The 13,569-nt window shown below is 35.6% G+C and overlaps 1 protein-coding gene across 1 annotated transcript in view; it reads left to right on the top strand.

The window, feature by feature from the left end:
• Positions 1 to 453: 453 nt before the first annotated feature.
• The window catches only part of LOC122799610 (zinc finger protein ZIC 4-like), a 938,695-nt gene continuing 925,579 nt past the window's right edge, over positions 454 to 13,569 (top strand). Inside the window, exon 1 of the mRNA XM_044068786.1 lies at positions 454 to 1,730. Within this exon, the coding sequence (XP_043924721.1) occupies positions 635 to 1,730 (1,096 nt within the window). The 5' untranslated portion in view covers positions 454 to 634. The remainder of the gene's footprint in view (positions 1,731 to 13,569) is intronic.

Below are 13,569 nucleotides of genomic sequence, written 5' to 3' on the forward strand. Positions count from 1 at the left end.
CAAGTGAGACTTGTCCGGATAATTAATCGCTAACTCAATAAATACACACCCAAAGCTTTTCCAGCTCATTTATGTCAAAGTCAACTGTAGAATAAAGTTGCTTAATAAAACAAACTGCTGAAATGATCTCTGCAAATGCAAAGCGTCTAGTACTGCTGCTGTTGTTAAAAGCAAAATCATTACGAAATAAATAAAAACAACATTGCTGATCTGCACCGCCTAATCCACCACAAGGAGGAAATCACAGCAGTCCTCCCTTTCTACGTTTAAGTGCAACCCAGGCGTGGCGCAAGCGCATTTCCTCGGAGCTACGCTCATAAACCAGTGTAGCCTTCAGCCGGAGCTGTCTGTGGTGACGTAAATCACAGCACTGCGACCAATCAGCGAGCGTACTGATTGTTTAGCTCTACGGGCTGCAGCCGTGTCCATGAATCTCTATTCAGTGTTTCCAAGCGTCCTGCTGCTGCCTCTCAAGCGAATGGGATTCCACGTAGGCACAAAGAGAAAAAACAAAACTTAAGCAACTTTGCTAAAAAGTTTATTATTCTTTTTTCTTGTTGTTTTCCTATTTTCCCAGTAGGCAGGTGACTTTATAGTTAACGGTGATACGTTTAGAGGTTTGGGGAGCTAAGGGATGGACCCTGCGTTTTCTAAACGGAACACGGCGCTGAGATTAGTAGACCTGGCAGGTCACCACCATCACCATTATCACCATTCCCCATCAAGCATGACAGGCTTCCCAGGGTTCGGCGGTCAACCCCACTCAATGGCTCATACACACCCCGGGGATCTGACTGCAGACTCTCGCCTAGGGGCAAGCTCATTTGGGCAAGAACATATGGGGCATCCCACGGCCCTTAAACTCAGCCCTGCCCATCATCCCCACCACCACCACCATTATATGGCAGGCCACTCTGAGGTTGTCGCCAGTCAAGCAGGCGCTTTTTGCTCGGCTCAAACAGCAGCAGTCCCATATCCTGTTTCTCAGACAGCTCAGACTCTCTCTGCAGGTAGGGACTTTTTAATTCGCAGAGATTTAACAGCTCCAGTCATGCCAGGGCTTATTGAACAGTATACAGCTACAAGTTCTCAACACGGAATGTTTGTCTCAACAGCAGGCAGCTTCCCTGGACATCATGCTCACCACTCAGAAGCTGGAAGTCATCCCCTGTTTTCTGGAATCCAAGATCAGTCTGTCCATGCAGTTCCAGGTGGCCACCCTCTGAACGGACAAATACGATACGGACTCCCAGGAGAAATGTACCCAAGGTCTGAACATTTCACTCAGATAACAAGTTCAAGGTCTGATCCTTTTACTACATCTCCTTTTCATAGCTACGGCGGTATGAATCTGAACATAAATATCGCTGCTCACCAGGGCCCGGCTGCATTTTTTCGTTATATGAGACAACCGATTAAACAAGAACTTATCTGCAAGTGGATAGAGACCAACCAGACAGCTCAAAAACATTGTTCCAAAACATTTAGCACAATGCACGAGCTAGTAACTCATGTCACAGTGGAGCATGTTGGGGGACCCGAACAATCCAACCATGCCTGTTTCTGGGAAGAGTGTCCAAGAGACGGCAAGCCATTCAAAGCTAAATACAAACTTGTAAATCATATCCGAGTTCACACAGGGGAAAAGCCATTCCCCTGCCCGTTTCCTGGTTGTGGTAAAGTTTTTGCCAGATCAGAAAATCTCAAGATCCACAAAAGAACTCACACAGGTCAGTACTGCTTATCTAACGAATGTCATCTCCCTTATGTTTAAAAAACTGACTGCCAAAATAAAAAAAGTTTAGATTGATATATGTGGAATCAGCAAATTACAAATACATGTGTTGTTGTCATACTGTTCCCTCAGGGGCTACAGCGTCTAGGGACCAAACAGAACACAAGTATTGTATCTGTCTGTCTGTCTGTCTAATACTGTAACACACGGGAGCAGACCCACAGACTATCATTTGAGTGAAACGTTATTCCTGAAATATTTTTAGCCCAATTAGGACGAATGCATTTTGCACTTTACGTGTTTTGCCCTTAGTACACTTCAAAACTGTTTTGGGCTTACTAGCGAGTTGTGTATTACCCATAGAATTTTGGAATGGATTTGAAGTGACTTCTTGCAAGGCGTTGGGAATGCCTGGAATGAATAGAGGCATATTTGTGTATAGAGAGAGACTATTTAAGAGAAGTACCTGAATACAATCATTGGCGAACGTGGGTGCTTGAAGGCAGCACTTGTTAGTTTTAACAGTCAGATAAAACAACTACATACAATTACATTAACAATGAATAGTATCTGTGCTATTTTCTTGAAAGCGCTTTCTTGTTTCTTTGGAGTGAATGTAAATATATACACAGGGGTGTATGCAAAGATTTACACGCATGCATATTAGCTCTGGTCTCTCTCTGTGTTGTTTTGTATACACACGCACACACACACACAATTACTAGGGAAAATACCTTTGATGCTGTATTTTTCAATCTATACTTAGCTGCAGGTAAAATAAGCAGGAGTACATCATGATAGTTGGGTTACTGGTATAGCCTACAAAACTGGAGACACGAGTTTGAATCTCATTAGTATTAATGGTTTTCAGCACATTCGGTACACATCCAACAAGAGATAGATCCCTTTATCACGCTTCACTCTTTAGTACTAGTCTGCTTTATGGGATTCGTACTGCTAAACAGTTAGAAACAAGCTCCAAAGCACGGTATGCGGTGCTGTGCTGTTAAATAGGCAACCGTTTAACTTAGCATACAAAAATGAAATCCTAAACTTAGAAGCTTTGAGGTGCACCATTTTAGTTTTATCATTTCATAATTCGCCATAAAATGAGAATTTATTTGTGTATACGCTTTTATTGATCCATGAATTCATTTTATCAAGTATGTATCGTCCGCGTGTAATAACACCGTTGACAAATTTGCTAAAAGTAAGGCTAATAAACAACAAAAAATGTTCGTTTGTTTGGCCAGTCGTTGCAAACTATACTCCGAATACACTAGAACAGCAATAAAATTATCACCGAGCTGTATAAGTTCTTTGCTGACCCTGTTAGACTAACATTCACAAGGCACATGTACCGCCCCCCACCGCATCCTATACCCTGTTCGTGCGTGACTATGCTCTACAGCGGTTCTAATTAATAATCCTTATATCCTGATATTAAATGATGTGTTGGTGTTTGCATGCGTACAGAATTTGATTTTGAAGTTTGAGCTGCTTTAATATCCGGGGTTAGCAGCAAGCAAAGCAACGAATATATGCTAAAAAAAAACAACAACTCTGGATATAATTCACCAGGCGATTAGTGTCGATTATAATTTCTTTCTTTCACCTTTCTGTTGTTTCTCTTTTCTTTTTTTATTTTTAGATTCCCTCTCCGTTGTTCCTCTTTACCGCGTGGTATCATTTTCCTCATTTACGCCTTCTTAATCTTTGCCTCTTCAAAGGATGCAGATAACTTAAATGGCGGGCCAACATTATATTTGAATTGATTTTAGTAGGCGTTCCTATGGAGAGAATTCGAACTCTTACTGCTGGTTGTTGGTGGGTACGACCTGGATGTTTGAGAGCGCCTCTCCTTTGGCACAAGAAAAAGAGTTCCACCTGGAATGGGTATCTTCGTTTAGACACTAAGGCATTTACTTTTACTTATCTTTTTCTTGTTCTTTGTTAAGCCTGTAGTAGCAAACAAGCCAGTTCAGTGTTCTGGTTAAGCAGTGTTACGGGGACATTAAAGAAAAATAAATATCAAGAAGCCTCACGAATGGCCTGCTGTTTGTCATTGGGTTACCACACGCTTTCTTACTGATTCTGATGGCAATGCACACTAGTTACAGCATCTTAATTCTTAAACGACATCTACCCTCACTTAAAATAACTTGTTGAGTCATTGAGAATTTGCGAATCTAAAGTCTCAGGCAGACAATACATCCTCATAAGACACTATTATTTAAGACAAATCACTGTATTTCGCAAACCTTGTTTTATCGTCTACAGGCAAACCTCTGTATACTGTAAGCATTGTTTTATAGCTCACAAAAGTTGCAAAGGAGTTGCGAATACCTATCAAATTTTCAACTTTCTCCTCTGTATCTATATGTTGTGCTTGTTTGTATCTCTATATATCTGTCTACACAGCTGTGAGTTTATTTGGTAGTCAAAGTAAAAAAGTATATTTATTCTGGTCTGGGCACCTTTCATTTGCAAATATAATCACGAATTGCAAGCTGCATTTTGTGTCTGAGTAAAGTAGTGATATTTCTAGCAGTGATACACATCTAACGATTGTGGAAGAATCATTGCCTCTTCTCTGTTGTGGGCAGTGGCATAACTGACTGTCTAGAACATATGCAACTGGCTTTGCTAACAAGTCAGAGAAAGAAAAAAGTGTTATTTGTTGTCAGTATAAAAATAAAGGACGGTTAAAAAGTACAAACAAAAGCAAAATGACAAGAAATGCACAACTTCGCTTTCGCTGTTTAATATATGTCGGTCAGCCAGTCTGTCTGCCTCTCTTTCTCTCTCACTTTCACACACACACACACACACACACACACACACACACACACACACACACACGCACAAGATGCATGAATATTTTAATAGTTTAGGCACGATACTGAAAACTGAAAAAAAAATTAGATCTAGGTTCAAACGTCTCTCAAGTGATACACATTAATAGCTTAAACTGGTCGAAAACACACCAAGGGTCAACTCAAGCCCAGAATCCGTATTCTAACCTACACAGAAAGAGGGGCCATAATAATAATAATAATAATAATAATAATAATAATAATAATAATACACATACTAATAAACTAATAAGGTAATAACCATCAAAGAGTTTTAAAAGCATTAGTCATTCAAAATTCTTAATGACCAATCACATGCTTATTTGGGTTTATAAAGTTTTGGACTTGCTATCACTTGTTTCCATGTCTTTCTGAGCAATAGCAATAATATCTGTGCCCTTTTCTGATCCTGGATCCAGTGCTTCATATATAGATACTAAAAGGCTATAAGCCGCTGCTTGATTTAATGCATTTCAATATTCGGTAGTTTTATTTTTTAGTCATTAGACTATCATTTTTGAACATAACATCGTTATGGATGATAGCTTTCTAAAAAAACTCCAATCTATGTATGCGTGCAGTCATTCCAGATATACACAAAGTTTGTGAATTCTGTTTTCATGTATTAACATTTCTTATCTGTTACCATATACTCAGTCACATTGATTGTCTGATTGATTGATTAACTTAGTGATTGATTGACTGATTGATAAGACTACTGCCAACTTGACTAGACCAAGGGAACTTTTTCAACCAAGGGAACTTTTTCAACCGTGACCTGTTTTCATGAAATGGCATTAAGATACACAAAAGAGATAAATGAGAGATTTATTCCAAGAAATTTGCAACAGGGTTCACTTCAACATATTTTCAATACAGATTATTGTATATTTAAACACATTCTAAAGTAGAAGTAAATTAAAATAGCTAATGCAATATGATATCTAAGCAGTTTAATATTAGCTTTTGAATATCTCTTGTACTTCATTTCTTTAAATTATATTTCAGAATAAAGCTTTTCAGCAATTAAAAAAAAAAAAAAAACAGCTGCATTAGGCATACACCAGTCTAGGCTACAAACCTGTGAGAAATCTCTATATAGTTTTTGTTTTATAAACCTATCAAGTATAATCATGATATTTGCCATCTCTTAAAACGTGTTGTCATGAATGCATTCTGTCATTTTCACCAGAGCTACAATGGCAGATTTGATGGTTTTCTTAGGTAATAACTGAATAATGGGTAATTAATATGTGGCAAAGTACAGAACAATTAAAGTAAGATAGATGAAACCAAATCAAAGTACTACATAAGTGTATTCACTATTTATACTTCTAGATAACATTACTAGATTCCTCTCCCTATACATATATATATATATATATATATATATATATATATGTATGTATATATATATATACATACACATATATGTATATTGGTATTCAGACCCACACATAGTTCGAGTTAAATAAAAATAACGTTGCTTCAGTTCCAAGTGCACACATCACATACAACTACAGAGACTACCAAGGACATATAACAGTACAGCAACATATACTAAACAAGACTGGCAAGATCTGAGATATCTCAGTAACACTGGTAGTAGCCTTCATCAATATTGCACATGTGGAAAAGCAATTACTGCAAAAAGTATACTGAATATACTGAATAGCACAAGTATATTGTACAGAACATTCAATTACTACCACATTTATGTACTACATACACATGTGTATGTGTCTGTATGTATGAGGAGTCATGGCGGGAAATGGGTATATTTTGGTATTCACTTAGTTCTTTGTGCCACAGTGTTAACATCAACGCTTCAAATATGTTCCAGTTGCAGTCAAATTCATAGTAAAAAAAACTATAAACAGATTGCTTTTTATTTTACATTATTACCTGCCTAGCTGACATTTAAGCCTAATTTGAAATGGGTTTGGTGCTTACTGATAGATGTGTCATGTAGTAACTTCTTTAAAGTTTTTATATTATTTGATAAATTCTTGAAAGGATTTATTTTCTTTAAAATATAATGGGACATTTATTTAGTTAACTCACAATTCCTTGGCTAACCTATTCTGCCTTTGCTCGTGCTTTATGGTAGTGAACACTCAGGATAATATCATTTGTCCAAGATGTATAATATTACTTTTGAGATTAAGGCCAAACTGCTCAAACATACGTTTAACTTTTTGCCTCAAGGACTAAAATGACATCTCTAGTAGGTTTCCTGTACATGAGTGAAACAATTTAGAGTAGTATGTTTAAGTTCATAACTAAATCTATGAGGACCTATCTGTTTGTGATACATAATTGAACATATACTTTTTCAGTACTGACACTGCAGTGCAGCATGGGGGGGGGGGGTTACTGGACTCATGTTCTCCTGTGTATAATGTGCTTTGTATGAGACATTAAACTGAGGTCCCATCTGCAGAGCTATTGGTAGCTAAGATGGATGCAAATGATCCCACAATACTTATTAGAAAAAGAAAGAATAGATAATGTCCCCCAGCATCCTGGCCAAATTTCCCCTTTTGACAGTTAATTTGGACATTACGAATATTAACATAACATGCTGCACAAATAGACTACTGGGATGGACAGAACGTTATTTTTCAAAAGGCACTTTTTATTATAATATCAGTAAAGTTGCATTGCCTTCATTCTTAATTAGAGACCCTAAAATCCAAAATAAAACACACTGGCCCCCAACTAAAGTAGTAAAATCAGCCAGTTTATTAGTTTTGGCTTTTATCTAAATGCTGAAAGTAGACTTCATCAGACTACAGATCAATGCAGAGCATACTTCTTATAAACAGAAAAAAGGATCATATGATCATAATCATGTGGTACAGTTTATTTCGGATTCTTGGTTGTATACATGTTTTATAGTGTGGAAGTGACCCTGGTAATTAAAGAACCTGTTCCAAGTTAATGACTCTGTTCTTCCCCAACATATATTGTATTACAGTGGTGCATATGTTTATGAGTTAGCACTTGCTTAGAGAGGAGATGGAAATGTAAGAGACCAAAATATATAAGGAATATAGGAACTTTGTTATCTACACTTTACTATTTAGGATGTACAGAGTAAGCTACTTGGCCAACTTATTAATTTTCATTATTAAATATATATATATATATATATATATATATATATATATATATATATATATATATATATATATATATATATACACACACACACACACACACACACACACACACACACACACACACACACACAAGAAAAATGCAAACAATTTCACAATAATGTGGCCAGGTTACACAAACACAGAGTAGCTTACAGTTTTTTTGGACTGGAAAATATAGTACAGCACTATGTATCACACACACACACACACACACACACACACACACACACACACACACACACACACACACACACACACACACTTACACATCTCTAGAGAAGGGAATTATAAGAGTTAGAAAAAGAATACAAGTTACAAGTAAACATTAGAGGCAGAAGTACTGTTTATAGAGATAAGCATCTAGCAAATTTCACAAAGTATTCTAATATAAATGTAATACTTATAAATTACACTTGAGACATTTAGAAGAGCGTGATAAATTGTACACCTCAGACTAAATGAATATAATAAGTTTTAGCTGACTGAAATTTCCCCTGCCACCATATCTTCAACTTACTTTAAAAACTGACATAAATTGTTGTAAGGATGTGACATTAAATGTATGTCCTATTTGATTGAGTTGGTGGTAGCTCAGGTGGATATAATATATCTCATGGCACCTATCAAAAAACAGTCGTAGTTCACGTAGGCCAAATTTTCCCTAATTGTTGAAATGCCATGTCAGCACTCTACTGAAGAGAGGCCATTTGCCTAATGGAACTGACCCTGTCAAAATAAATAAATATGCACCATGAACTCTAGAACACAGAGCATATTATTTATATTAAAGCAGGGGGAGGAGGTTCAGTATACCTGTAGTTTATCTCTGCAGTAATTTGAATAGGTCATGTTTTTGGCCTAGAAGCAACTCAAACCTGCAAAATTGCTTGAAAATAGCAAGTGCAATCATACAATGTATTGCGATGTAAAGTAGGAAAGACATGCATGATCACAGGTTTTCATTGCAGTTTGAATGCCATCCTGAATCATACTAAGCATAACATGCAACAATGTAACACCATATGCTAAATGTGCAAAAGTTATGAATATTTTAGGAGCTGTTGCCACTAAAGGTAATGTTGGAAATAACCATAACTTATTTTTGGTTTCAACTTTTGTATGCAGTTCTTGTTTTATTAACTACCACATTACTCTTAAAATTACAGTGAGATTATAACACAGCACAATGAACTCAGGGTTATAACTGTACTCACTTTAAAATAAACTGATTCAAATATCTAATATCTGCAGTAAATTTTAATTTATTAAGTTGAAATGATCTATTATGAGTTGGCCATTCTGTTACTGCTGTCTTATTTAATCACACTTTGTCCAAAACTTATCCAGGCTACATTTCTTCAGGACTTCAGTATCTCAAAACTGACCCATTTCTGTTATCAGAATATTAAGAATGAATTTGGGGAGCATGTCAAAGATATTATTATTTGTCAAGCAAGGTGATGTAAGCCTATTGTGTCTGGCCATTAATTTCACCTGCTGCCTCAGGTCCTGTATGACTTGTATAAAAGGATGCAGTCCAAAAGCAGAATTACTTTTTACTTGCTGTAAACAAATCATGAGGACACTTGTTTTTCTCTGTGGGTCTGTTAATTGATATTCAAAGATGGTGTTTTCCATTCACTGGACAACATAACTAGTACTAACTATTCAGTTGCCATCAGCCCTCTCACACTCAGATGGTTTAAAACAATTGGGAATTGGTATAATGGCAAGATATCATGCTAGCACTTCAATAATCCATGCCAGCAGGCCAATATATATATATATATATATATATATATATATATATATATATATATATATGAAATTCAGGTAAGAATTCTCTCATCCAGTACAATGCATCTTAGTTATTTTAGTGCAGTAAAAAAAAAGTTATCTACCAGTTCGATGTACAGCAGTCACTTAAACTGCTAAAGTTGTTCATTATGATCTATAACCATTATCACTCAATTACAATTTTAGCAAATGTACTCATAATACGGTAACATATTCAGCAAGAGAAACAGCTGGGAAACACTAGTAAAGCTATGACAAAACAGTTATAAACTGTTTGAACCACTGTAACTAGTTGTCTGCTGAACACTTTCCTGCTGTAGCTCACACAAATCAATTTACAAAGAGTCTCCCAAAACCAGTATGCTGATCGCAGCTACTGAATATTTCTAAATGGACTTTTGCAAAGTAATTTTAGGGTATGTAACTGAAAGATTACAATACAGTGCAACTGATGCAATGGAATCTTCAGTCTGTGATGGAGGAACCAGCCACTGTTAACACAGATTGCAAGATCCACCTCAGTTGTGGTCACCCTCTTTTCACTGAATAAAAGACACAACATCTTGATGCGAATATGAGACTGAAAGTAATCTCTGTAATCTGAATAAAAAAATAATGTTGCATATTCTGACAAATTACAATAGTGTTTGCAGTTATCTAGTACATCTGAATAATCCATCCATTTGAAAACAATTGGAAATATATCCAAAGTGAATACATTTCCTACATGTCTCACAGTCTTTTGGAAACAGTTAATTGGATTATTGATATGTATTATAAAGTATGGCAGTCCATCTATTTCCAAGGAATGCTGTTTGCAGTGCATGTATATGCTTATTAAAAGGTGAAAACATTTAATGCAGATTGCTTTAACTGAACTTTAAATCAAGCTAAAATAGAAATCCTGCGAGCTCTCATTTTGGGAACGAAAAAAAAAATATATATACTGCTGTAGTTTAATTGCTTTAATGTTAGAAATATAATCTGCTACTGACAGTCACCATTGAAAAGTATTGTATCAGGAGGTGATAATATTTACAGAAGGAATAATAATATACCCAGTTTAGATAAAGCTAATTTCAATGCATTACAAGTTCTAAACCGCATTGACTGAATTCACATTTATAAAATAGCAGTAATAAAAATATGGTAGCAAACATTGGTTGTGTTTGCCTATAAATTTTACTAGTTAACTCTTACTGTGCTCATATCTCTCAACCTCTTAGCACAGAAAAATCTGGACAAAGCTAGAAATAGCCAAAAATAGGGACATATTTTAAACATTTCTCTCATAAACTTAGAAAATTGCTAGAATTAAAGGTCTTATGTTGTCATGCATTTTCTTAAGGAAATAAAGTCTGAAACTCAAATAAGCAATGTCTTTCAGCTTTTCCCAGTTAGGGGTTGCCACAGCAGATCACCGGTCTGCAGATTGATTGGCAGTGGTGTTTTTATAGTGCTGAGTTGCTAGCCCAGTGCTCAGCCTTCACAGAAGGCACACATGGACCTACCTACATGTCTTTAAAACTCACTCCACTACAGGGAGGACATGTAGACTCCATACAGAAAGAGCTCCAGCTGATAATCGAACTGGAGAACCTCTTACTGTGAGGTGACAATGTTAACCACTGCACCACCACAGCCAACTAAAGTCTGAAACTCAAATGCCTGTCATTATTTAGTGAATTCAATCTTCATTGATTTGCCATAAAAATCCAGAAAACCACAAATGTTATGAGGATCAGACCAAGAATATGAGGCAAAAATCTGGACATTTTACAGAAATCTGGACGGTTGAGAGGTATGTGTTGGGCTTTATAGCTTATTAGCAAACCCTGGCTAAGTCGACCTACAGTCCTTGTATTTTCATTAGGCAAGCTAATCATTTTTGTTTATACATTGCAAATTCAGCATGCAAACCTTTTTGGATAATTTAACAGTGAGATACACAGATAATTTCTTCATTTTGTAGGAACTTAATCATATCCCAATTCATGTAGGCCCCTTCAGGAGTAAAGATGATCATAATATGTTGCATTGCAGGGCTTAGTGAATCTTTGGTTTGCTTTACAGCACAGCTGCTAACTTGCTTACCAGCAATGAAACATAGAATTTTGCCTTCTTTTACTCTTGAGCAATCCATTCAATTTTTTGTTGTTGTGCCGTCTGTTCAGTTCACTGTAACCATACCTTATATATTATGATGTTTTCCTATTATCACACACCATGATCTATTTTTCTCTGTTAACCTGGTTTAGCAGCTCTTATTTTTTGGTTCTTTTGGCAAGTAACTCATGGTAGTATTTTTGTTTGTGACATTAGTGAATGCCTTCTGTACCTCTGAGGAGTGCTATGGGACTTTTAATGTGTTCATGAAGTACTGCCAGAATAGACCTATAAAAATTTGGTTTGTATATTTACCTAGAAGTCTCCACAATATTGTATTATTACCATTCTGGCTTAATATACCATTACTGGAGTTAATACAGCACTTTACAAAGTATAGAAACACTTCAGAATCTTCTGTTTTTGATGCATCATATGAGAATCTGCATCATTTGACATATTTTCATGCTAATGGTTCTAACACCTGTCTTTATAGTCATGTTGTGGTTATTTATTAGATGCATATATTTTTATAAACAGTGTCTCATTTCTGGTACATTGGATCTTATGATATTGTCTTTTAGTCATTTTTCCACCTGATGATTAGAAATGCAGATAAAGGTTCATGTCAAGTATTATTAGTCTATGTGTCACTGACCAAGGATAGTTCATCTTGAGTGTAATGTAGTGTTTTATACATTTATATTGCAAACAGTATCTTATGAACCACTGGAGTAGCACATATCTCAATGGGTGCAATCAGGATTCACTTAAGGATTTTTCTATATTTACCTTATGCTAGACTTGGAGGAATTGTGAGGATGTGGATCACGTACTGCTATCAATGCATATATTCTTTATCCTTAGTGACAGTAGCTGCAGTTTTTTTTTTCACATAACCTTTTTTTGGACTTCCCAGGCAATAGACACCCTTAAAGTATCAGTTTTGTATTCACACTTCCCTTAGCTAACCAGTTTGTTAACAATCCCAGTTTTTGGTACTGAACCTGGGATGCTATTTTCATAAACAGAAGCCTTGACCTTACAACTAAATTGTTTGGTAAATCTGGTTTGATGAATTGAAATTAGAAGAAATAAAGCTAATATGAATATCTTTTTTCATAACTTGATATACTTGTCAAAAGAACAGTTCACATAAAGAATAAAATTATTTATTTAGATTAAATAAAAAAGAAAAATGAAATGTATATATTTTTAACAACATTTTACACCAGAAAACAGATACGAAGATTAATTTTGCTAGAAAAAAAATCAATTTGCACAAAATGATATATAAACTATTTAAATTTTAATATGCAACAAGCTTTTGTTTCTGTTTTTTATATAGATTCACAGTGCATCTTTCTTTTGTCGGTAAAACATCTGAGCACAGGTAGCAATGCAGACTTCTAAAAATTTAGTGACAAAACTTAAAAAAAATAATTTTTACTGATATCCCTGAGAACAATAATCTTTTCAAATAATTTCTCATTAGATCATAAAATTAAACTGACATAATAGGTGGACTTATGGATAGTAATTTTCCTTACTCAGAGTAGTATAGCTTCACAATGAAACTTTCCATGTGGGGAAGGAGATATTGTGGCAAAAGCAGGTCAAGAGTCTTCACTATGGTTAGTTTTTGGTCTGGTTTTAATGCTTTTTCATTTTCTTTTCTTAATTATGACCAAATCTGTATCCATTTATAACATTAGTATTTTCTGATATATGAGATGCAGACTTTCTACCACAATCAGTATTAATTTTGACCATTTATGTCTTCAGATTCAAACTATGAGACACTTACAATGGATTCTGAGAAACATGACTCAAGCATTTTTTCCTTATAAAATATAATTTTGCCACATTTGTTTTGGTGATGTGAAGGAAAAGACACCTGGAGATGGTTTCC

The sequence above is a fragment of the Protopterus annectens genome, chromosome 4.part0, assembly GCF_019279795.1.
Source record: "Protopterus annectens isolate FY-2018-M chromosome 4.part0, PAN1.0, whole genome shotgun sequence".
Taxonomy (NCBI): Eukaryota; Metazoa; Chordata; order Ceratodontiformes; family Protopteridae; genus Protopterus; species Protopterus annectens.